Here is a 26,119-nt window from a genome sequence, read left to right as displayed (position 1 = left end):
CATAACTTTCCTTCCAAGGAGTAAGCGTCTTTTAATTTCATTGGCTGCAGTCACCATCAGCAGTGATTTTGGAGCCCAGAAAAATAAAGTCAGCCACTGTTCCCACTATTTCCCCATCAATCTGCCATGAAGTGATGGGACCGGATGCCATGATCTTAGTTTTCTGAATGTTGAGCTTTAAGCCAACTTTTTCACTCTCCTCTTTCAATTTCATCCAGAGTCTCTTTAGTTCTTTTTCACTTTCTGCCATAAGGGTGGTGTCATCTGCATATCTCAGGTTATTGATATTTCTCCCAGCAATCTTGATTCCAGCTCGTGCTTCATTCAGCCCAGCGTTTCTCATGATGTACTCTGCATAGAAGTTAAATAAGCAGGGTGACAATATACAGCCTTGATGTACTCCTTTTCCTATTTGGAACCAGTCTGTTGTTCCATGTCCAGTTCTAACTGTTGCTTCCTGACCTGCACACAGGTTTCTCAAGAGGCAGGTCAGGTGTTCTGGTATTCCCATCTCTTTCAGGATTTTCCACAGTTTATTGTGATCCACACAGTCAAAGGCTTTGGCATAGTCAATAAAGCAGAAATAGATGTTTTTCTGGAACTCTCTTGCTTTTTCGATGATCCAGCAGATGTTGGCAATTTGATCTCTGGTTCCTCTGCCTTTTCTAAAACCAGCTTGAATGTCTGGAAGTTCATGGTTCATGTATTGCTGAAGCCTGGCTTGGAGAATTTTAAGCATTACTTTACTAGTGTGTGAGATGAGTGCAATCGTGCGGTAGTTTGAGCATTCTTTGGCATTGCCTTTCTTTGGGATTGGAATGAAAACTGACCTCTTCCAGTCCTGTGGCCACTGCTGAGTTTTCCATATTTGCTGGCATATTGAGTGCAGCACTTTCACAGCGTCATCTTTCAGGATTTGAAATAGCTCAACTGGAATTCCATCACTTCCACTAGCTTTGTTCGTAGTGATGCTTTCTAAGGTCCACTTGACTTCACATTCCAGGATGTCTGGCTCTAGGTGAGTGATCACACCATTGTAATTGTCTGAGTCGTGAAGAACTTTTTTTGTACAATTCTTCTGTGTATTCCTGCCACCTCTTCTTAATATCTTCTGCTTCTGTTAGGTCCCTACCATTTCTGTCCTTTATTGAGCCTCTCTTTGCATGAAATGTTCCCTTGGTATCTCTAATTTTCTTGAAGAGATCTCTAGTCTTTCCCATTCTGTTGTTTTCCTCTGTTTCTTTGCATTGATCACTGAGGAAGGCTTTCTTATCTCTCCTTGCTATTCTTTGGAACTCTGCATTCAGATGGGAATATCTTTCCTTTTCTCCTTTGCTTTTCACTTCCCTTCTTTTCACAGCTATTTGTAAGGCCTCCTCAGACAGCCATTTTGCTTTTTTGCATTTCTTTTCCTTGGGGATGGTCTTGATTCCTGTCTCCTGTACAATGTCACGAATCTCCATCCATAGTTTATCAGGCACTCTATCAGATCCAGTCCCTTAAGTCTATTTGTCACTCCCACTGTATAATCATAAGGGATTTGATTTAGGTCATACCTCAATGGTTAGTGGTTTCCCCCACTTTCTTCAATTTAAGTCTGAATTTGGCAATAAGCAGTTCATGGTCTGAGCCACAGTCTGCTCCTGGTCTTGTTTTTGCTGCCTGTGTAGAGCTTCTCCATCTTTGGCTGCAAAGAATATAATCAATCTGATTTCAGTGTCAACCATCTGGTGACGTCCATGTGTAGAGTCTTCTCGTGTGTTGTTGAAGAGGGTGTTTGCTATGACCAGCGCGTTCTCTTGGCAGAACTCTATTAGCCTTTGCCCTGCTTCATTCTGTACTCCAAGGCCAAATTTGCCTGTTACGCCAGGTGTTTCTTGACTTCCTACTTTTGCATTCCAGTCCCCTATAATGAAAAGGACATCTTTTTTGGGTTCTAGAATGTCTTGTAGGTCTTCATAGAACTGTTCAACTTCAGCTTCTTCGGTGTTACTGTTTAGGGGATAGACTTGAATTATCGTGATATTGAATGGTTTGCCTTGGAAAGAACAGAGATCATTCTGTCATTTTTGAGATTTCATCCAAGTACTGCATTTCGGACTCTTGTTGACTATGATGGCCACTCCCATTTCTTCTACGGGATTCCTGCCCACAGTAGTAGATACAATGGTCATCTGAGTTAAATTCACCCATTCCAGTCCATCTTAGTTCACTGATTCCTAGAATGTCGATGTTCACTCTTATCATCTCCTGTTTGACCACTTCCAATTTGCCCTGATTCATGGACCTAACATTCCAGGTTCCTATGCAATATTACTCTTTACAGCATCGAATCTTGCTTCTATCACCAGTCCCATTCACAACTGGGTGTTGTTTTTGCTTTGGCTCCATCCCTTCATTCTGTCTGGAGTTATTTCTCCACTGACCTTCAGTAGCATACTGGGTACCTACTGACCTGGGGAGTTCATCTTTCAGTGTCCTATCTTTTTGCCTTTTCATTACTGTTCATGGGGTTCTCAAGGCAAGAACACTGAAGTGGTTTGCCATTCCCTTCTCCAGTGGACCACATTTTGTCAGGCCTCTCCACCATGACCCGTCCGTGTTGGGTGGCCCCACAGGGCATGGCTTAGTTTCATTGAGTTAGACCAGGCTGTGGTCCATGGGATCAGTTATAGTTCGGCTTCCTGCCCTGCACAAGGTGCCCAGAGACAGGCTGCGGCGGCGAACTGAGCGCGGCCGAGAGGAGCCAGTCTGATGGGTAGTACAATATTTCCTGTGTGTTTACGTGTATGCCAGTCCACCATGAGTGCAAGGTTCTGCCATTTCTGAACACAGTGACTCAATTAAATAAAATCAAGGTAGTAACAGGGATGGATGCTATTTCAAAAATTTATCCTTATTTCTAAGAGTGATTAATTGGCTTTGCAGCCTACACTGGAAAGATTAATTATTAATATATACTGAGACTATATACTAAACAGTGCTTGGGAGTTCCTTTCTGACTACTCTTTTATTTTTCACTGTGTTTATTTTTTATTTTACATTTTGGCCATGCCACGTAGTTTGCAGGATATTAGTTCCCCAACCAGGGATTGAACCCGCCCCCAGCGAGGAGTCCTAACTACTGGACCTCTAGAGAATTCTCTTCTGATGCCTCTTTGATCTTAAAGTGTCAAACTAAGAATTAAGGGAACTATCAAAATTACTTAAGGAATTAATTCAATTATTTAGAAATGTCAGCCCATGTCATTTGAAATCATGATAATGATGACAATGTGTATTGTATGTGCATGTAAAACAGGCAGTCTTAAGAAGAGGCTAGTAGAAAAGGGAGTACAGTACATCTTCAAACTGTGTCTTCCATCTTATAAATAGTTTTGGAGGAAAGTTATTACTCCCACTCAGAGAAATTTAAAATTCCTTACTGAAATCACTTAAATAACTTTTATTTTAGATCATATTTTTTTTTTCTTTTTTGTGGCTACAAAGCATGTGGGGTCTTACTTCCCTGACTAGGGATTGAACCCACATCTCCCGCATTGGAAATGCGGAGTCTTATCTAGTAAATGGCCAGGGAAGTCCCTAAATAACCTCTCTATTTTAGAAGAGACTTAGACTTACAGAAAAATTGCAAAGTTACATAGATGGTTCCCATACACCCCACACACAGTTTCCTTATTTGTTAACACCACACATTAATATGGTACGTTTGTCACAATGAATAAACCAGTATTGATTGACACATTATTATTAACTAAAGTTCATACTTTACTCAGATTTCCTTAGTTTTTCCCAAATGTCCTTTTTCTGTTTCAGGCTCCCACCCAGAATCCCAAGGTTCAGTTACATGTAGTCATCATATCTCCTTGGGCTTCTCTGGGCTGTGACAGTTTTTCAGTGTCGTTGTGTTTGATGACCTTGACAATTTTGAGGAGTCCTGGCCAGGTATTTCATAGGATGTTCCTCAGCTGGGGTCTGTCTGATGTTTTTCTCATAATGAGACTGGGGTTATGGATTTGGGAGAGGATGGCCATACAGGTAAAATTCCTCACATTATCATATCACACTGTCAACATGACTCATCACTGTTGCTGTTGATCTTGATCATCTGACAGAGTGAAATACATTTATTAACTTTCTGTGTTGGCATAAACAAGGCTACAGAACATAATGAATTGAGTCCTGAGGGTTTCAAAGTAAACTGTAGTGGGGAGGCTGATTATTAGGGAGCCAGGGGTTCCCTGGTGGCTCAGATAGTAATGAATCTGCCTGCAATGTGAGAGACCTGGGTTCGATCCCTGGTTGGGAAGAGCCCCTGGATGAGGGACTGGCTACCCATTGCAGTATTCTCTCCTGTAGAATGCCCATGGACAGAGAAGCCTGGTGGGCTACAGTCCATAGGGCTCCCAACAGTCGGACACAGCTGAGTGACTAAGTACACACAGCACAGGAGTCCTCCAATTCTTCAGGAGATCCTGCCAGGGGAGCAGGAAGAACTCTATGCCCGAGTTTAGTGAACTTTGAAGCAATACTGGAAATTTAGAAACACACTGTTCAGAATAATCCCATTGGGGTAGGTACTGCTACTCATCCTTTACAAGGAAGACACTGAGGCACAGAGCCAAGGATACAGGCGAGCTGAGGCGCAATCCACGGTCTGGCCACAGGGCCCAGGCTCCTACCACCGTGTGTCATCTCAGCAAACCATCTTAACCTGGATTTCCCAGATTACTAGGGAGACACTAGGCATCTTTCCTTTGGTATATTGGCTACTGGACTTCAAGACCTCATATGGACAATGATACAAAGAAGAAGCCATGAGGAACAGATTCCAGGTGAGGCCCCAGAGTAGGAGCTGGTAGAGATCTGCAAGGATGGCCCCCCAGAGTGGGGCCTGCTGGAGCCAGCAGCTGGAGTCATCTCAGGGTATAATTTAAGCGTGATCCTAGGCAAGGATCACCAGATTCAGCAAATAAAAATATAAGATCTCCACTTAAATTTGAACCTCAGATGAACAACTTGTATGTTCCAAGTGAAGTTCAAATTCGCCTGGGCATCTGTATTTTAACACTCCCCCTGGCTGCACGGCCCCCAGGCCCGATTTCCAGCCCTCTCAGATTCACTGATCACTTCCAGTTGTGGTAGAGTCAGCTGAATCAAAATCCCTTACACTGTGACTCTAACTGACATGGGAAGATAAATGGAAGCTCTAGCAGGCTGAAGGGTTCAAGAAAAAATATTTGAGAGAGAAGACAATTCTTTGTGTAAGGGAACAGTCCAATGTGCTTCATATGCAAAATGTCTTTCTAGAGAATTTCACTGAAATGGTCTTCATAAAGCAAATCATAACACTCATTTGCTTCACATATTTCTGTTACGAGCCTCTTCTGTTAAGGAGAAGGTGGGATGAGTTGAGAGAGTAGCATTGAAACATATGCGAAATTAGATAGCCAGTGGAAATTTGCTGTGATGCAGGGAGCTGAAATAAGGTGCTCGGTGACAATCTAAAGGGGTGGGATGAGGTGGGAAGGAGGTTCAAGAGGGAGGGGACATAGGTATACTTATGGCTGATTCATGTTGATGTGTGGCAGAACCCAACATAATATTGTAAAGCAACTATTCTCCAATTAAAAATAAATAAATTTTTTTAAAAAGCTGCAGTGGGAACACAGGTCTTGAGATTCACAGCCACTTTCCCTCCACTCCAAATTTCTAACCTAGAAAACCCTCATTACAATAAGCATAGTGCACACTACATGTAAGATCATGAAACAGAAGGAATCACACGTCTCATGAACAAGTGTGCTTCAACAAAAGGTAGCATGGTGTCTGAAACCGAACAGATACTTGTGAAGTGGATGGATGGAAAAACTCAGAATCAGTCCTTTAAAAAAATTTTGTTATTTAAGTATTAATGTATTGAGATGTGTTCAATGTTTGCCAACCCAAAGTTGATCTTTGAGTGAAAGGACATAATGAGGTAGGTAGAGAGAGCGCCATGTGTGAGAAACATTCATAGTCGAGGTGATGGGCAGGACTTCAAATAGCTGTTCTTTTCCAATGGTATGTCTGTTCAGTCCCTGGGTTGATGGATCTACATGAACGGAGCAGATCTTCCTCTCACAACTGGAGAAATAGGTATAGTGTGGTTTAATCTTTATCCGCAAACTCATAGAAAGTCTTAGGAAGCCATCAGATTCACCAAATCTGGGTCTCTGCTGCCACCTAGTGTTAACTTCTCAGCTTTAAAAAGGTAAAAACAGGAAGCTCTGTACTCTGAAAAAATTTCACCTGGAGCTTGTTTGATCATTTCTATTTCAGCATTTCCAACTCTATCAAAGCCTTCTGTGGGTAAAACAATAAAGAGTATATCCTCTATTTGTATTGCAAAAATACTTAAACTCTGTTGCATCGAACCGTTTGTTGCATCCAAACTGTCTGCAGAAGGAAAACCATTTGATAATGATACAGATTGGCCCAAGCCTCTTAATGCCAACAATCTTTTGCTGGGGATTGTTTTTTGGATACCAATGTTAGGTACCTTTTCTACCTTTCTTTCATTTCTGAACTCTATTAGGAAAAGAATAAAAATACAGAGACAGTTTTGGGGTGTTCCATCAACGATTCTCTCTAAATTAAGATAGTGGCAGAAGACAGTGATATCTGTCCTGGCCCCAGGCCTCTAAACTACGGTTAGTCTCAGTTTGGACATAGAAGTATTTAGCAGGGAGGGTGAGGAGGTGGCAGCCAAACTTTCAATCTTCTGAAAGCACAGAGAGCGAGTGTGCGCTTTCCTGCGTGGGAATCCACAGCAAAGAGACCAAAGAGCTGAGCTCAATGAGGAAAGAGATATCATTTCTGTCCAGTTGTCTTCTCATCCTTTATACTGTATCTGGGTAGCCAAAGATAGGCAGGACTAAGAGACTGTTATGTGGGACTTCCCTGGTGGTCCAATGGCTAAGACTCCACACTCCCAACGTAAGGGACTGGGATTCGATCTCTGGTCAGGGAACGAGATCCCACATGCTGCAACTAAGCTCCAGTACAGCCAAACAAATATATAATAAGTCTTTAAAACAATAATTAAAAAGAGAGATTGTTCAAAGAGTTACATTAAGGTAGTGTTAGTCACTCGGTCATGTCTGACTCTCTGCGACCCCATGGTTCCTGGATCCATGGGATTCTCTAGGCAAGAATACTGGAATGGGTTGCCATTTCCTTCTCCCGGGAAGTTACTGTAAGGATATTTTTATGATAGAAGGAAAAGCAGGATACACCTGTCTGTGCTTTTCTTGCCTTTTTTCTGTTAGTCCAATCTGAATGAATTTATCCATGGGCTTTCCCATACACGACTTCCTAAACACTAACCGGCATTTCCCCTCTGGTGGCAGCACTGGGGATTTCTGCTATCGAGTTTAGGAGGTAATAACCAGTCTCCCAGGATTCAGTTCAGTTCAGTTCAGTCGCTCAGTCATGTCTGACTCTTTGTGACCCCATGGACTCCAGCATGCCAAGCTTCCCTGTCCATCACCCAATCCTGGAGCTTACTCAAACTCATCTCCATTGAGTCGGTGATGCCATCCAACCATCTCATCCTCTGTTGTCCCCTTCTCCCCCTGCCTTCAATCTTTCCCAGCATCAGGGTCTTTTCAGATGAGTCAGCTCTTCGCATCAGGTGGCCAAAGTAGTGGAGTTTCAGCTTCAACATCAGTCATTCCAGTGAACACCCAGGACTGATCTCCTTTAGGATGGACTGGTTGGATCTCCTTGCAGTCCAAGGGACTCTCAAGAGTCTCCTCCAACACCACAGTTCAAAAGCATCAATTCTTCTGTGCTCAGCTTTCTTTACAGTCCAACTCTCACATCCATACATGACAACTGGAAAAGCCATAGCCTTAACGAAACAAACCTTTGTTGGCAAAGTAATGTCTCTGCTTTTTAATATGCTGTCTAGGTTGGTCATAACTTTCCTTCCAAGGAGTAAGCGTCTTTAGTTGTATTTCAAAGTGATGGTCGACTTCACATTCATCATCTATTCTTGAAAGTTTTAAGTGCTTTTCAGTCACAAGTCTTACTGGAAAATACTGATAACCACCATAAGGGAAAGAGTCAAAGGATTAAAACTGGAATGAGAAACTATATTCTGACATTAGTTAGAGCAGAGGGGGAACAGGAAAAGATTGTTCTCTGAAAATGACATGATTCCATTGAAGAACATGATAGAACCTTTATCTTAATACAAATTAGCCAAATTAATACAAATCCCGTGGTGCCATTACAGCAGTGTTGATACAAACAAGTGAACAGAAGAGAGTGAACAAATTTGGATTTTCTTGGCCTCCTCCTTTATCCACCTCCCATGTACCTATTGCACCTAGTTATTCAGAGTGGATGCAGAGTGGATGACATCTTACCTTGACTCCAAGCCCAGGGTTAAACCTCTGCTTTCATTGCACAGGATCCAGGCTTTTCTTACGTCATGGTCTTTCATATCCAGTAACAGAGGGATGACCTTCACATAAGCCTCATCTAAAAGTGTTCTGGCTGCTATCCAAAAGTCTACAAGCAATAAATGCTGGAGAGGGTGTGGAGAAAAGGGAACCCTCTTACACTGTTGGTGGGAATGCAAACTAGTACAGCCACTATGGAGAACAGTGTGGAGATTCCTTAAAAAACTGGGAATAGAACTGCCATATGACCCAGCAATCCCACTGCTGGGCATATACACCGAGGAAACCAGAATTGAAAGAGACACGTGTACCCCAATGTTCATCGCAGCACTGTTTACAATAGCCAGGACATGGAAGCAACCAAGATGTCCATCAGCAGACGAGTGGATAAGGAAGCTGTGGTACATATACACAATGGAATATTACTCAGCCATTAAAAAAAATACATTTGAATCGGTTCTACTGAGATGGATGAAACTGGAGCCCATTATACAGAGTGAAGTAAGCCAGAAAGAAAAACAACAATACAGTATACTAATGCATATATATGGAATTTGAAAGATGGTAACGATAACCCTATATGCGAGTCAGAATAAGAGACACAGATGCATGGAACAATTTTATGGACTCTGAGGGAGAAGGTGAGGGTGGGACGTTCTGGGAGAATAGCATTGAAACATGTATATTATCGTATGTGAAACAGAACACCATTCCATGTTCGATGCATGAGACAAGGGCTCAGGGCCGGGGCAATGGGATGACCCAGAGGGATGGGATGGGGAGGGATGTGGGTGGGGGGTCCAGGAAGGGGAACACATGTAAACCCATGGCTGATTCATGTCAATGTATGGCAAAAACTATTACAATATTGTAAAGTAATTAGCCCCCAACTAAAATAAATAAATTTATTAAAAAAATAAAAATAAAATAAATAAAATAAAAAAAAAAAAAAATAAAAGTGTTCTGAAAATGTTTTGAACAAAACCCTCAGAAAGAAATGAATTTATACTGTGATCCTTTATACACATGTGCAAGTGTGTATGTATATACTTGTAAACAAGTTACACAAAACAATGTTTATCCTAACTGGTACATTCCGATGTCTCTTCTACTTTAATTTTTTTTAAATTGTGGTTTTTATCTACCACATTGATTTCACAATCTATTAATGAGTCCTGACCTGTAGTTAGTGATGAACAAGGCTTTCATATTTTGAGACATGGATTTATATTTCTTAAGCTAATCAATCTGGAATTGTAAAATTCTAAGAAATAAATATAAATTTCACTAGCAGTATCGAAAAGCATTTCTCTTTCCTGAAGTGAAAGTGAAGTGAAAGTCACTCAGTTGTTTCCGACTCTTTGCAACCCCATGGACTATACAGTCAATGGAATTCTCCAGGGCAGAAGGAGTGGGTAGCCTTTCCCTTTGCTAGGGGATCTTCCCAACCCAGGGATTGAACCCAGGTCTCCTGCATTGCAAGCTGATTCTTTACCAGCTGAGCCACAAGGCAAGCCCAGGAATACTGGAGTGGGTAGCCTATCCCTTATCCAGAGGATCTTCCTGACCCAGGAATCGAACCAGGGTCTCCTCCATTGCAGGCAGTTTCTTTACCAACTGAGCTCTCAGCACTGAGAACCGTTCTGAAGAACTGGTGGATGGAGATAAACACAGGTGGAAGCCTGTGAAGCAGCCCAAAAGAAGAGGGAAAGCATTTATGGAAACTCAGCCAACTTGCACAACAGCAACAGGAGCCTCTCACAGCAATGCTGCCATGTAATCTGAGTTTCCTTTTGCTAGAAGAAATGATTTTAAAAAACCAAACTCTTCAAGTTGGAAAGAACTTTAAATGTCAAGTTCTATTTTCCCCTCCTGGATGACAAGAGCAAGTTAGCGTTCCTTTAAAAATCTGAGCAGTGACTTTGGTCCTATCCCAAAGAGTTAATTTCAGTTAGAAGTAGAATTAAAAAAAGATCCACTAAAATATCACCTCTTTTTTTCCCAGATGATTACTAGAATTTTATTAGCCAAGGAAAAGCTGCTGGAAGAGAAATAGCAAACAAAAAAATACATCTTAAGGATCCTTAAGTACATTACATATTTATAATTTAAGTATCGTATTTTAAAAGGCCATAGTCCATCAGTTCATTAAATGCACCAACTTATGTCACAGGTCCATTTGTCAACTGAAGTAATGTCCACTGTCCCTTGGCTCAAGAGACTGTCCTTTGCATCTGACCTTGATCTCTGTGATTGGCATCAGAAAGGATGCTGTCAATGGTTTAAGGTCAACAAATGAAAGGTAAACACAGCTCTGGAGGCAGGTGTTCCCACATGCCCAAGTCCTCTTCCACCAACGTCCACGCCACCAACAGCCAAGAGTTGAGGAGGCAAAGGCTGAGGAACAGCCCACACCATGTCAGTCTTTGAGGGAAACACACGCCCGGTCTAGGTGGAGGTGGGCTCCGGAGCCTCGCTCCTGGCAGAGAGCTTGTCACCCAGCACTGATGGGTCCTCCAGGATTTCCCACAATTCCCGAGGGCTGTAAGCTCAGAACGTGCTTTCAAGCAGGCAGTGGCACCCACAGCCGGTGGGACACACCTCCTGAGCCCGAAACCACTCCATCATGTGGCTGGTGTGGCCCCCGTGCCCGCAGGTCAGGCAGAAGTTGGACGAGCCTCGCACAGCCACGTGGCAGATTGCACACTGGAAGGTGAAGCCTTTGCAGATGGCGCACTGCGTGCCCCGGACCTCACTGCGGCAGTGGCTGCAGTACACGCCGAACTCTGGAGAAGGGCGGACATGGCCAAAAGAGACACGGTGAGTTTAGTCCTGCAAATGAGAGCTGGGCATTGTGAGTAATGAAGAGGTATTCACTCAGGAGGGCTCTGTGGGATCTTATTAAACCACTGCTGTTCCATTTCTTAAAATGGCAGAACCCCTGATGGATGGCCTCTCTTCTCTCCCTTCCCTAAGGAAACAGAAGCCTTTCACTGGGGGCTCCTTTCATCTCAATACCCACAAATCTTCACATCTCCCTCTTCTTTCACCCCTTACAGTAGAGGAAGGGTCTTGGGTTCTTCCTTCCATCAGAACCAGCTCCTCTGCTTCAAAACAACAGGCAGTCATAAAAATGGACCAATAGAAACATTACATACACAGTAATTAAGGGAAACATTTTATGGTAGTTCCTAGTTAAGGTAAATCCTGAGATAAACCAGTTTGAAAATCTTGATTATAAATAGCTATGTTTTCTTAAGCATAACTTAAAAAAATTTTTTTATTGAAGTATAGTTGTTTTACATGTTGTTAGTTTCAGGTGTACAGCAAAGTGATTCAGTTACACATATAGTCATACTTTTTCAGACTCTTTTCTCATATGGGTTATCAGAATATTGAATAGAGTTCCCTGTGCCATACAGTAGGTCATTCTTGTCATCTACCTTATGTATAGTAGTGTATGTATGTTAATATCAAGCTCCTGATTTATCCCTCCTCCCCATGCTTCCCCTTCCGTAACTATAAGTTTGTTTTCAATATCTGTAAGTTTGTTTCTGGTTGGTAAATAAGTTCATTTGTATCATTTTTTAAAAATTATGTTCCACATATGAGTGACATTATATGATACTTGTCTTTCTCTTGTCTGACTTCATTTAGTATGATAATCTCTAGGTCCATCCATGATGAAACAAAAGTATTATTTCATTCTTTTTATGGCTGAGTAATATTCCATCGTGTGTGTATGTATACACCACGTCTTCTCTACCCATCCATCTGTTGATGGACACTTCGGTTGCTCCCATGTCCTGGTCACTGTAAACAGCATTGCTATGAACACTGGGGTGTTTGTATCTTTTCAAATTAGGATTTTCTCCAGATATATGCCCAGGAGTGGGATTGTTGAATCATATACTAGTTCTATTTTTAGTTTTTTAAGAAACCTCCATATTGTTCTCCACAGCAGCTGCATCAATTTACATTCTCACCAACAGTGTAAGAGGGTTCCCTTTTCTCCACACCCTCTCCAACATTTATTATTTTCATGACGGCCATTCTACTGGTGTGAGGTGATATATCATTGTGGTTTTGATTTGTACGTCTCTAATAATTAGCAATGTTGAGCACCTTTTCATGTGCTTTCTGGCAATCTGTATGTCTCCTTTGGAGAAATGTCTATTTAGATCCTCTGTCCATTTTTTGATTGGGTTGTTAGTTTTTTTAATATTGAGTTACAGGAACCCTTTGTAGATTTTGGAGGTTAATCCTTTGTTGGTTGCTTTGTTTGCAAACAAATATTTCCTCCCATTCTGTGGGTTATTTTTTCATTTTATTTACAGTTTCCTTTGCTGTACAAAAGCTTTTAAGTTTAATTAGGTCCTATTTGTTTATTTTTGTTCTCATTCTTCTAGGATGTGGATCCAGAAAGACATTGCTGCAATCTGTGTCCGAGTGTTGTGCCGGTGTTCTCCTCTGAGGACTTCTACAGCATCCAGTCTCACACTCAGGTTAACTTCATTCTTTCACAGGTAGCTGTCCAGTTTACCCAGCACTACTTACTGAAGAGGTTGTCTCTTCTCCACTGTATAATCTCCCCTTCTTTGTCATGGCTTGACTGGCCATGGGTGCATGGGTTTATCGCTGAGCTGTCTAATCTGTTACATTGATCTATATTTCTATTTTTGTGCCACAATAAAATACCTAGGAATAAATCTACCCAAAGAGACAAAAGACCTGTTCTCTAAAAACTATAAGACACTCATGAAAGAAATCAAAGATCACACAGATGGAAAGATATAGCATATTCTTGGATTGGAAGAATCAATATTGTCAAAATGACAATACTACCCAAGGCAATCTACACTTTCAATGCAATCCCTATCAAATTACCAATGACATTTTTCACAGAACTAGAACAAAAAATTGCTTAATTTATATGCAAACACAAAAGACCCTGAATAGCCAAAGCAATCCTGAGAAAGAAAAAACGGAACTGGAGGGATCAGACTGATTTGTAATCAAAGGAGTATGGATTAAAGACTTCCTGAACAACTCCAACCCCAAACCAGACTTTAAAGTCCTTTGTCCAGCCCAAAGAACCCAGCACAACCTTTCGAACAGGAGGTGTCAAAAAGTCTAGCTGATTGATGGGCTGACACATCAGCCCATATCTCTGTGATTCATTTATTTACCTGAAAACTAAAAGGCAAATTGCAGGAGGCCATCACTAATCTTTCCCTGATATATCTGCATGCCTGTAGATGCTCTGACAAATATTATAGATTACCCAAATAGCATTTTGTGTCTGTACTTCTTCATGTATGTGCACCAAGATAATCCATACTAAAATAATCCTTTTATTCAACATTTAAATCTATGTATTATTTTGGTTTGTTTTTATTTAACTGAAACTATATTCACACAACTTAAAGAATCAAGTTACTCTATACATCGTATTATCAAAACCAGCATTCCCTTCCACTCCCACACCCATCACTCCCTAGAGGAAATTCTTCCAACCCATTTAACTATTTCTTCTGTTTTTATCTCCCTATCTCTACACAACATGTTTATAAAGTATTTCTTTTTTAAAAAATTTATTTATTTTCCATTGAAGGGTAATTGCTTTACAATACTGTGTTGGTTTCTGCCAAACATCAGTCGGAATCAGCCACAGGTATACATATGTCCCCTCCCTAGTTATTTCTTAATTGTCATATTTAAGCACTGTCTATTGACCTTCCCCAGTGGAAGTGCTTTCATTCCTCAATCTCCCCAACCAGATTCATGGACCACTTGTTGCTCTTCTTCCCCACGCAGTTCTATTATCATTTGGTTGGATTAGTATTGCTTTTACATTATTTCTCTAGGTAAGTATTATTCAAGCCAAACCACATACCATGATGACTTCCTTTCTTTCTTGCACATTTTGTTTTTCCTAGAGTTAGTCTTGTTTTTTAATTTGCTTAATTATGTACTTATTGACAATTTATCTCCAAACATCTGAATCTTTTAGAAATACACTGAATACTGAAATACGGTAGGTATTTTTTCTTGGAGACAACACTCTGAAGCTCCAATCTGGACCAGGATGTCACATACATCACCCTTCATCATCATCCTGACATCCTGGTTTCCCGGCTTTGCATCTATTTCTCCTCCTTAGATAGGCTGAAGGTTTACTTTAACACTTAAAGGATGACCTGTGTACAGAATTCTAGGTTAGATTCTAAGAGGATCGTTTTTCTCGAGACCAGGGAAGGCACTGCTGCACTGTTGTCGTCCAGTTCATTGCTCGCAAGAAGTGTGATGCTATTCGTATCCCTGCCTTTGCAGGCAACTCATCTTCTCTCTCTGGAAGCTTCTAGGATCCTCTCTTGATCCCCAGGTCTTTCCTCATTCATATACTAGCTATGTAGCAGCGCCTTTGTTGGGAAATGTGTCCACCTTCTCTAGACAGTGAACTTCCAGTTTTCTGCTGGGGGAGGGGAAGGGCGGTAACTGCTTTGCAAATGAGGAGTGGGGATCTGGGGACTCCATAAAGGCCATCATACAAGGCTCCTGTTTCTGACCTCACCTTCCTGCTACTTGCAGAAGTTCTGGGTACTACTAATTCCTGAAACATTTGGAGGTTCTGCCATGTGTGTTGGGCTTCCCTGGTGGCTTAGACGGTAAAGAATCTGCCAGCAATGCAGGAGACCTGAGTTTGATCCTTAGGTCAGGAAGATCCCCTGGAGAAGGAAATGGCAACCTATTCCAGTATTCTTGCCTGGAGAATTCCACAGACAGAGGAGCCTGACGAGCTACAGTCCATGGGATTAGTTACATGGGGTTATCCATGTGTGTTACTGTTTTTCTGCCTGCCAGTTCAGCGTTCAGCTCTGTCTCTGTAAAATCAGCTACCACTAACTATCCATAACCCAGGCCCCAAATTTTATTGCCAATATTAGTTTTCCTTGCACAGCTGTGTCTTTTCATAAAAGCTCTATGTAGACACTTCAGAGGGGTCTGGGGGAGAAAGGAAATCAATATGTGTTCAGTCTATTCTTTATGTCTCTCTTTTATAACACTCTTTAGAAAACATCTCTTCTCTTAGCTTCTTTCATATCATAGTCTTGCTTTTCCTCAAAACACACTGGTATCTCATTCAAAGTCTATTTCTGGTTCTTTCTCCAAGACTCAAGTTCCAACTACTGGTTTCTCTCAAGGCCCAGAATCAGTGGGTTCTCTTATTTGAGAGCCCATTCCACCCCACAGTTCTCAGGTAAATGCACTCAATGCTCACAGCATGAATACCATCAACATGCTAAATATCCCCACATTCCTAGTTTTAGACCTAAACTCTAATTTAAGCTCCAGACTCATATCCAATTGTCTACATGATTTCTACAGCTTGAACTTCAACATATTCTACTACTCCAAACTGAGTTTTCAATTTTCTTCCCATCTTTTCTAATCTTAGAATATGGCACCACCATTTCCAGTTCAAGCTGGAAACTTAGGATCATCTAAGCTTTGTCTCTTCCTCAAGCCCACATCCAACTTGTTAGTAAGACATATTGATATTGAGTCTACCTCATCCATCTCTCTCCACCTCCACTGCTAACACCTGAGACTAGGCCGTCCTTCTCTCTCTGACCACCTTAACAGTCTTCAAATGCCCTTTCCGCCTCTGCTTCTGTCCTCCTCCAATCCTTTCTTCCTATTATAGCCAAAAAAATCCTCTTGCAGTGGAAACCGGAGCATACCACTTCTTCCAACTGTCTGCTGCTGGGTGGAGCTATGCTCCCTCCCTGTTAGTTTGGCCTCACTTCTTTTTTTTTTGGCTGCACCACATAGCTTGCAAGATTTTAGCTCCCTGACCAGGGATTGAACCCAGACTGACAACAGTGAAAGCACAGAGTCCTAACCACTGGACTGTTAGGAGAGTCATATCACTTACTTCTTAATGTCCTTTGAAACTCATCACTGGACGTAGAATACAATCCAAATTCTTTACCATGACTTTGAAGTCCCTGACTATCCTTTGGTCTAGTTTTACAGCACTCTTCTCACTCACTGTGTTCTACCACACTGGTCTTCCTTCGCTTGTTCAAAATAACAGCTATTTCCCCTGTGGGGCCACTCCTGGGTGGGATGTCCTTCGTGCGGCTCTTCTGCTGCACAGGCGGCTCCTCAGAGAGCCTTCCCAATGCAGCTCAAAAGGTCTGCTAAAATTCTCCCTCCCTGCTCCCCTGACCCAACATCCTTTTTGCTTGCTCATAAATACTGATCATAGGTTGTAATTATTTTTCTCCCCCACTGGCCTAGGAGTCTCCACAGAGGAGGAGTGTGCTAGCACTGCGACTGAGAGGAGTTTGATAGACGTTCGCTGAATAACTGAATAAATATCCCTACTGCCAATCAACATCTGAGGGTTGTACAGACAACTTCTTCCTTTACAATGAAAATGTAATTGTCTCATGAAATGCCAGGGTTTTCAATAACTTAAAACAGACTCAAAGTACTTCAGAAATTTCCACTTATAAATGAGACACTGGAACTTCACTCCGAGGATTATGTTATGGACACATTAAATTATAGAACCTTTCAGAGAGGGATGAGAACAGAAAGAAATTCATATTTACCAATGCCTTTGTGAGGATCAGGAGGACAGGAAACAAACTTCAGCACTTCAGCTCGTTTCTCCCTCAGACCCCAACGGTAGAGGATTTCTCCATAGCATTTCTTAAAGTCATCAAATTGCTGGGTATTAGCAGGGTCCAGAAGCCTGCATCAAATTCAAAACACATCTGGTCAGTTCCTTTAAGAGAAACAAGCTTGAAGCCAAACGGCATTTAATATACCTTTCTGGGGCTTCCCTGGTGGCTCAGCTGGTAAAGAATCCGCCTGCAGTGAGGGAGATCTGGGATCAATCCCTGGGTCAGGAAGATCCCCTGGAGAAAGGCACGGCAACCCACTCTAGTATTCTGGCCTGGAGAATCCCCATGGACAGAGGAGCCTGGTGGGCTATAGTCCATGGGGTCGCAGAGTCGGACAAGACCGAATGACTAAGGGCAGCATAGACCTTTCTTAAAAGCAGGAGTCCCAATGTGGGAAGAATCTAAGCGTCACAGAACTCCAGCTCCTGACTACGAAGGTCCCTACCTTTTATTTTTATCATGCTGATCACGCTCTCGCTCACGAGGATCACTGTAGGTCAGACTCCCACAGCGGATTTCTTCTGGTGAGGACTCGCCCCAAGGTGAAGATATGTGTTCCGTTTCTCTTCCCACTGAAGAAACTCAAACGGGAAGGGAAGACGGAAATGAGAGAGGGTGCGGGAAAAACTCGATGACTCACGACGCACACGTGTCCCGCTTACTTGGGAGATCCTGAGAAGCCCTAGAGCTGAAAAGAGCACTCTCCTAGCCTTGCCCTTCTCTCTAGGTATTCACTACTCAGGCAACTTGGTAACTAGGTACACACACAATGATTAAGCAAATTATAAGAGTGATATAGATTATTAGGCAGGCATTACTTATTTCAAAAAACTCTAAATGGCATGAGAAAATGCTCACGATAAAATAAAAAATAGAACATAAAAATCACAAATGTAGAAAGATCTGCCCCCCCACCCCCGCCCCCAACACAAACACACACAAAGACTGGAAGGAAATGTCCTGGAATGTTAACAGATGTTATTTATTTCTAGGCAGGGAAATCAACCATTAGTATTTTCTCCACCAACATTCGTTTTCTTCACTGGGCAAGTAGTACTTCTGTAATCAACAAAATTAAAATCATTTTTAAGAAGAAATTTTAAAATTCCAGAGAACACATATACACCTACTGGTTAAATAGACCTTTACAGCCAGGTGGGACCAGGTTCATCTTTCCTTCTCTATCCTGAAGGAGGTTCATAGGGAGAGGGAGGCAGAGGATGGGGGAAGGGACTTGTGCAGGATAAAGGATAAGGGTTAGGGCTTGGCGACAGACAATGGGAAGTCCCACTGTCAGTTTCTCAAGGTTATAGGATGGAAAGTAACCAAGCAAGGCAGAGAGACAGCAGAAACCAGCCTGCTCAAACACAAAAGCCCCTGATTCAGCCCTTGCTGACTATGGGTGTCTCCACCATACTCAATTTAAAGGTCAACGAGGGGACTTCCCTGGCAGTCCAGAGGTTAGACTTGGCACTTTCACTACTGGGGCCTGGGTTCAATCCCTGGTTGGGAGACTGAGACCCTGTAAGGTGCACAGTACAGCCAAAAAATTAAAAAGTAAATAAATAAATACAAGGCAATGAGAAACAAGGGAAAATATGAAGAATATTCATCAGCTAAAGATCACATATTAAATTACATACCACATTGAAAGTATAAAACCTCAGCATGGGCTAAGGCAGTTCCGTACTGACCTATGTTCCAGCCACCAGTGTTGAACCCCGGGTCGGACAAGCTCGAGCAGGAACCTGAGGATGTAAAGCTGGGCTGCAATGAAAGCAGGAGCAGCGTGAGAGGGCCGCTTCCCGTGACGGCTGACCTTTGCAAAAAGCCAGATTCAGACCAGGAAACTCCCAGCTTACATATCGACTGTGGGACACCACAAGGTTAGATGAGCGGCTGGGAAAAGGCCCGAAAGGATTTGGTATCCCCTGCGGTCGAGACTGGGCTTCGAACACGCTGCAGAGCATAGCCAACGTCTGCACGTCCCGGAGCCGGCAGTAATGAGCCAGTCTGGAGAGAAACGGGACACGAGAGAAGTCTTAAGAAGGAACGGGGGAATGATGACTGTCACGACTGCGGCAGGTTGTTCCCATTGGGGAAGGAAGGAAGAACTGTTTTAAAAATTAACTTTATTGAAGTGCAGTTGATTTACAACATTGTGTTAATTTCTACTATACTGCAAAGTGCTTCAGTTATACATATATATACACATTCTTTTTCATATGCTTTTCCATTATAATTTATATAGAATAGATAAACAACAAGGTCCTTACTGTATAGCAGTGAACTAAATTCAGTATCCTATGATAAACCATAAAAGAAGGGAGAATTCTTGATTCTGCCTCAAAAGCCCCCATCACGAACAAGAGCTTTCTACAGACCCAGCAGCTTGATCGACTTGTTTTAGAATAACACATATCAGAGTATCACACACGACCTAGATAACCCATCTGAAAGCTCTTGGTAGGTATCCAGGCCTGGGCTCAGACTTGAATGAAGTTTCTCCAAGAATCAGGAAGACTCAACTCATACCTGAGTGAGGCCTCCCCAACTCCAAGGAGGCATCACACTGCTTTATGGGGGTTTCCTAGTCCTCCATTAGTATAACCTAAGGCTACATGAAAGTGCTCAGAGAAATGGGGAGCAGGGCAGACTCCAGAGGTGGCATTATGAGTCTGAGCTATTAAATAAGAACAACAGGGAACAGTTTTATTACTTCTTAGGTCCTCACTTCCCCTTTGTTCCTTTCAGGACAACTGCCCCAGAAGGTGAGGTAGAGATCCCACGAACTTGGCCTTTGCAATGGAGTAGTATCGATACTTTCCTAACAAGCAAAGTCTAATAGTTTTAAGGTGTTTTCACACTTGCTCATGAGCCTCCTAGGAAGTGGGTAGAACAAACGTCATTATCCTGTGTTACCATGAGGCACTTGAAGAGTGAGCAAGCAACCCAGATCTCGCCTCAACAAGCAGGCAAAGCGAACCCCCTCCTGAAGGAAGGAGAGCTTCTCCATCTCTCTTCGGGACCTGGGCCTCCCTGTCGTGGAGGCTCCAGCGAATTTTCCTGGCTGTAAATCATTTTGCACGTTGTATTTCCTGTGAGTCATACTTCACTGCAATAAATCAAACCCAGTACTTTCCTAAACTGTCTAGTAGGGTGAACACATCGCGACCTTTGGAAAACACAACCCCAACATGCAGTTCTCTAACCTGCTCTCAGGGGCGAGGTTCTCTAGCACCTCAACAAACTTTCTGCCTCAGGAGCTCTGTGTTCAGACAGATACGACTTCTGGGACAAAGCGTAACTCTCTCAAGGAAATCTGAGTCTAAAATCCTCGTTATAAATGACAGATATTGTATAGTTCCTCCTGTTCTAAGAAGTCAGTTCTGCACAGAAATTACTGCAACTTTAAAAGGAAAGGTCTCACTTCCTCTTCTCATGCCTCAGGGCTTTGTACTTTAGACAATAACACTGAAAGCGTTTACAGACCTAAAAGTGACACCATTCATTCTCCTCACTTTTAGCTCTCAAAACCTACAGGGACTCCAGCAGTTGTCGCCCAAATGGATGTCGAGCCCAGGGTGTTTCCAAATCTGGGTCAGACTTCGGACCAAGGCAAAGATCCGTAGCTACTGTGGCCAGCGACCAAACCTGGACAGATCAAAGAGAAACACCCACACTCAGACTGGGGAGGAGAGAACCAGGAACCAGGAAAGAACCATCCCCCCACCTCCATACACAGCCTAAAGCCTTGCTACTCTGGGGGCGGCCTAAGGTGGGAGCTCATTGAAATGCAGTTTGAGCTATGCTCCAGACCTACTGAATCAGAACTTGCATTTCTGCAAGATTCTCGGGGGACTTGTATCCCCATCTGAAAAATCTAGCCTTAAAAACTTGTATGACGCGGACGTCAGAGAGGCGCACTGCACAGTAACGTCCATTTAACCCGCGACCCGTGTGTCTTTTTCTGCTGCTTTATTAGTGAATTGGCAGGAAAAAAAAAATGCATTCACTATCACACTAAAGAGCTGCCCTTTCTCCAAATAATGAAAAACTTTTCATCATCAAAGTTTCAGTATACTCGCTGAAGCTACAGAAAAATAGGCCAAGACCCAGCGTTCTTTTTGTTGACATCAAATGTGAGGAATATCTCCAAATCTGAAACCTCACAGGGCTTGGATTCATCAAGCAGAAACTAAAGTCCATAGGTGTCTATTAAACCCAAGATTTAGCACACCCTAAATACAAATACATCACACCATCCACAGAGCCCCCATCCCCTCCACACCTATAAAAATGGAATATATTTTTGGAAAATTTTTCTCAGTAGTATTATATGCCCACTAACTGGGAAACACTACTAGACTCTGAGAGAAACTCGAAAGGAAAAAGATACAGACTTTCAATCAGGAGTTTAAAACAGAAGGAAAAAAAAAGCAAATAAACACACTGGAAAACAGGAACAGAAACACATAAGATATGTAAAAAAAAAAAAAATCAATTAAATTGTGCGGCTCCAATAACACCCACAAGTATTGGTTCAAATGAAAAACATTCATTTCTATGATCAATGGCCCATCTGGGTGGTTGCTGGAAGAAGTTCAGAGGTTTCTGGAATAAGAAACAACTTTTACTATCCTGGCTGACAACTTGGGCCCATTATTTCCTCATTTATAATACATGTTTCCTAAGTGCCTTCAACGGAAATAGTTGATACTTAGGTTTATTTCTGAAAATCTTTCTTGCAAAACAGGTGACACATCATCTTCAACACGTGAATAAAGAATAAAAACTCAAGCATTAGCATTGACGTCATTCCCAGCCCATTAAGCAAGACCATACCACAGTGATGACTGGAACTGCAAGAATAGCAGCAAATTTTGCCACATATTGGATATTTACACCTATGAGATACAGGTATGGAAATTGTGCATATATTACCTTATTGAGTTCTCATAAGGACCTCAGAAGCAGAAGCATTGCTCCTATTTTAGAGTTGAGGAAATGAAGTTCAAAATGATTAGGCAGCTGCCTAGGGTCACACAACATGAAAGGGACAGAGCCCAAATGTAAATCCAGGTGTGTCTGAGCCCCAGGAAAGGGTCTTTCCACTTCACTTGGACTAGCCTGACCTTCCAAATCAACTCTGCCATAAAAGTACTGAAAATTTAAAAGAAAAAGAGAAAAAAACAAACAACACTGTAGGAAGTAATTTTTCCTCAGGGAATGTCTTTCTAGAATGTAAACCAATCTTCTCATCAACGCTATGAGGTAATTATTCTTGTGGGTCTCATTTTACAAATACACACAGTGGCTGAGAGAACCTGAAATACTTTGCCCAGGGTTTCACGACAAGAGAGCAGAGTTGGGCTGACACTTCCTGTTAGAAATTTCCCACTAATTCCAGTACTGTGTTTTGCCTTCTCAGTGTTTGCAGAATTTTAGGTGGCTTGGTTCTTAAACAAATTAAATTCATGACTGTAAGTTTTACTTAAAAGGCTCTGAACCAGAGACTTGATGGTGTTTGCTGCTGCTGCTGCTGCTAAGTCGCTTCAGTCGTGGCCGACTTTGTGTGACCCCATAGACGGCAGCCCACCAGGCTCTGCCATCCCTGGGATTCTCCAGGCAAGAACACTGGAGTGGGCTGCCATTTGCTTCTCCAATGCGTGAAAGGGAAAAGTGAAAGTGAAGTCGCTCAGTCATGTCCGACTCTCAGCGACCCCATGGACTGCAGCCCACCAAGCTCCGCCGTCCATGTGATTTTCCAGGCAACAGTACTGGAGTGGGGTGCCATTGATGGTGTTTAGTAGGAGACAAAAGGAAATCTTAGAGATTTTTCAATCAGATAAAAATCAAGGGAAAGGGTCTTCCATGGGCGTTTGGTGGTTAAGACTTTGCCTTTCAACGCATGGGGTGCTGGTTCCATCCCTGGTTGTGGAGCTAAGACCCCACATGCCCTGGGGCCAAAAAAACAAAACAGAAAATGAAACAATATTGTAACAAATTCAATAAAGACTTTAAAAATGGTCCACATCAAAAAAAAAAAAAAAAAATACTGAAAGGGGGAAAAAAAAAATCAAGGGAAGGCCTTAGTCCTGGGTCATTTGGAAGGTTACAAGGAAAAAACTAAGCAGACAGGACAAGAGCTAGTACCTTCCATTGCTCAATCTAACCTATACACTAAAGAATAAAGGGTGGAATAGAACGTAAACTAGTGGTTGGAAAGGGCTGGATGGAGGAGTGAGCCTTTACAGGGTAATGGAAATGTACCAAAATTGCTTGTGGTAATGACTGCAAAATGCTGTGAATATACTAAGGCCACTGAATGGTACATCTTAAATGAGTGAATTGCATGGTCTCTGGACTACAATCTCAATAAAACAATTTAAAAAAAACAATGACACAGAATTTCCTTGCAGTCCAGTGGTTAGGACTCTGTACTTTCTGTGCCAAGGGCCTGGGTTCAATCCCTGGTGGGAAACTAAGATCCCACAAATTGTGCAATGCGGCCAAAAAAAGAAAGAAAGGAAAACCAACAGTAACGAAAAAGCCTACCAACATAGGTGCAACATGCTTAATGCACTAATGTGTTCCTGCAAAAATGAAGGAAATTTAAAATTTTGTGATATAATATCATATTTTAGGACTGAACATATCTCTACCTTAAGGACTCCCTTTGTAAACCCTGTATGAAATGATGCACTTTTAAAAGTAAAAATGAAATAGAACTGAGGGTGTAAATGGCAAAGATTAAGATATCCCAATTTATTAACCATCACCATGCACTAGAAAAGAGTTGTTACAAAAATACTTAGTAAATGCTTTAGGACTTTCTCAACTAAGCACTAATAAGAGAAATATCCAAGGAATTTAGAAAGTTGCAATAGCCCTAGAGTTTGGCAAAGAAAATGGCAAAAAATTTACAAAATAGGAGGCACACCTGAAAATGTCACTAAACCACAACCATAAAGTGAATAGAAATTGCTCCAAAAGAAGAATCCAGAATTCTACCATAAGGGATGGAAAATACCTGGACAAGATCCTTCCTTCCAACAAGTAAGGCAGAAGCGGCATTCTTCTGACACGTTTCTTGAATATCATTCACATTCAATCTGAAATTTAAAAAGAATTAAAAAGCTGCTTTCTAGCTGACTTCTAAATCAACTATTCCCAGTTTAACAAATAAACTAAAAACTGTCTCTTTAGGTTGTCACTCAAAATGTTTTATCTGTATTGGTCTAAGCTCCTTTTCTACATAATATGCTTACCTTACCCAACATCACAGCTGATGTTACACTGTGAGTTCAGGCCTGGGGAAGGTGAAATTGCTCACCTCTTTTAAGTCAGGAAAAGAGGCCAGACTCAAAGACCAATTTGCCAGCCAGCTTTCCTGGGGAGTTCCCTAGGCTTAAGGATTGAATAAAACTTGATTTAAATGTGTGTAATACTGACTGTAGTTTCTAACACAAGGGGTAATGTGCTGTGTACACACAACAAAAGAAATATTTTTTGTTATGCATTCAAGTTCTGGAAGAAGGGGAACCACAGGCCAGCAGCCTCTGTGGGCCTGTCACTCACCTCCCATCTCCCTTCAACCAAAGTGGCTCTGCTATTCAATATTTTACATACTGAGTGCAGGAGGCAGAGTTCTAAGACTGTACCCAAGATTGCTGTATGCGCCTTGTATAAAGCACATCTCCCATCTCTTTAAATAGGGGTGAGACCAGTAAATACTGATGGGATGTCACTCCCATAATTGTCAAAAGTGAGATTCTCCTGAATGGGCCTGACCTAAACAGACGAGATCTTAGAAAGAAGCTGAAGCATCAGTGAGACACCCTTGCCGGTCTCTGAGAAGATGAAATTCCCCGAGTTCTTTGGCTGCAAGGAACTGAATTCTGCTAACAACCTCCATGGGTTTGGAAGAGGACCCTGAGCACTGGCTAAAAGTGCCACCCGGCAAGTTCGTGACTTTAGTCTGGGGAGATCAGAGCAAGGACCGAGGAAAGCCAAGCCCAGACTCCTGACCCGGGGGAGCTGTGAGATAATAAATGCGTGTTAAATACTAGATCTGTGGTAATTTTGCTATCCAGCAAAAGAAAGCTAATGCACTGGACTTCTCCTAAAACTGCTCTTGAAGAAAAGATTCCAATACCTCAAAAAATAAATAGGGAGCTCCCTGGCAGCCTAATGGTTAGGATTCTGGGCTTCACTGTGGTGGCCTGGGTTCAATCCCTGGTCAGAGAACCGAGATCCCACAAGCCACAGAGTGGCCAAAAAATACAATGAACAACTCTGATACTCATGTCTAAGTGAGAAGCATGGCATAGTTAAAATTCTGAACTTACATGTATAGTTCTCCCAATGACTTGTGAACTGGAAGAAGGCAAGCAATATCCTGAATGATCACTTTCCCAGCAGCCTTGATTGGTCGATTGCCAGAGTCCGATCCCTCACGCTTACTTTTCCATCTCCTTGATTTCTGGGGGAGATGACAAGATATAACTAATGGGGACTTTGATGAATGGAAACCTACACTTGCAGAGCACATCATTGTTGGGTCATTTGTAATTTGCAGAGACTTTGCATTACATCATGCCCACAATTAAATGAATCAGCATCTGTAGGAAATAAAAAGGATGACAAAGGGCATTGAGCTCATGGTCCAAAATCCTAACAGTAAAATAAGCACCTACTGCAATGCTATATACATTCTGCAGGTGCTCAAAAATAAATAACTTGAAGCCAAAATTTAAAAAAGAAAGAAAGAACAGCAGGTAAATACATTAGTATAAGACCACAAAAATGTGGGAGAAGAGCAACTTTTAAGGTTGGGTTCAGTCCTAGGCTCAAAATTCTTGCTTTAAATTAATCAAAGTTTGGGTTTTTTTTTTTCTCTTTTCAGAGAGCTTTAATCAAGTTTGTTGAAATTTAATTCAGACACAGTAGTGTAGGATCTGCAAACCT

General features: G+C 42.0%; 1 protein-coding gene across 31 annotated transcripts in view; it reads right to left on the bottom strand.

Moving 5' to 3' along the window:
- The window catches only part of WDR59 (WD repeat domain 59), a 126,283-nt gene that overhangs the window by 35,148 nt on the left and 65,016 nt on the right, over positions 1-26,119 (bottom strand). For 6 of the 31 annotated variants that reach the window (XM_081508676.1, XM_081508684.1, XM_081508668.1 and 3 more), the window contains 7 exons: positions 25,501-25,634; positions 24,183-24,264; positions 20,691-20,803; positions 19,012-19,162; positions 18,844-18,916; positions 17,595-17,721; positions 17,075-17,217 (listed from right to left, as the gene is read on the bottom strand). In XM_081508676.1, the coding sequence (XP_081364802.1) occupies positions 17,075-17,217; positions 17,595-17,721; positions 18,844-18,916; positions 19,012-19,162; positions 20,691-20,803; positions 24,183-24,264; positions 25,501-25,634 (823 nt within the window). Of the gene's footprint in view, positions 1-3,747; positions 4,109-10,443; positions 11,558-17,074; positions 17,218-17,594; positions 18,209-18,843; positions 18,917-19,011; positions 19,163-20,690; positions 20,804-22,093; positions 22,313-24,182; positions 24,265-25,500; positions 25,635-26,119 lie in introns of those variants that run through there. The other 25 variants (XM_081508664.1, XM_081508666.1, XM_081508685.1 and 22 more) reach the window with 13 other exon arrangements.

The sequence above is a fragment of the Giraffa tippelskirchi genome, chromosome 7 (assembly GCF_054371585.1).
Source record: "Giraffa tippelskirchi isolate mGirTip1 chromosome 7, T2T-mGirTip1v1.2.pri, whole genome shotgun sequence".
Lineage (NCBI taxonomy): Eukaryota > Metazoa > Chordata > Mammalia > Artiodactyla > Giraffidae > Giraffa > Giraffa tippelskirchi.
The sequence above is the reverse complement of the archived record's forward strand: the minus strand, read 5'-3'. Positions and strand labels throughout refer to the sequence as shown.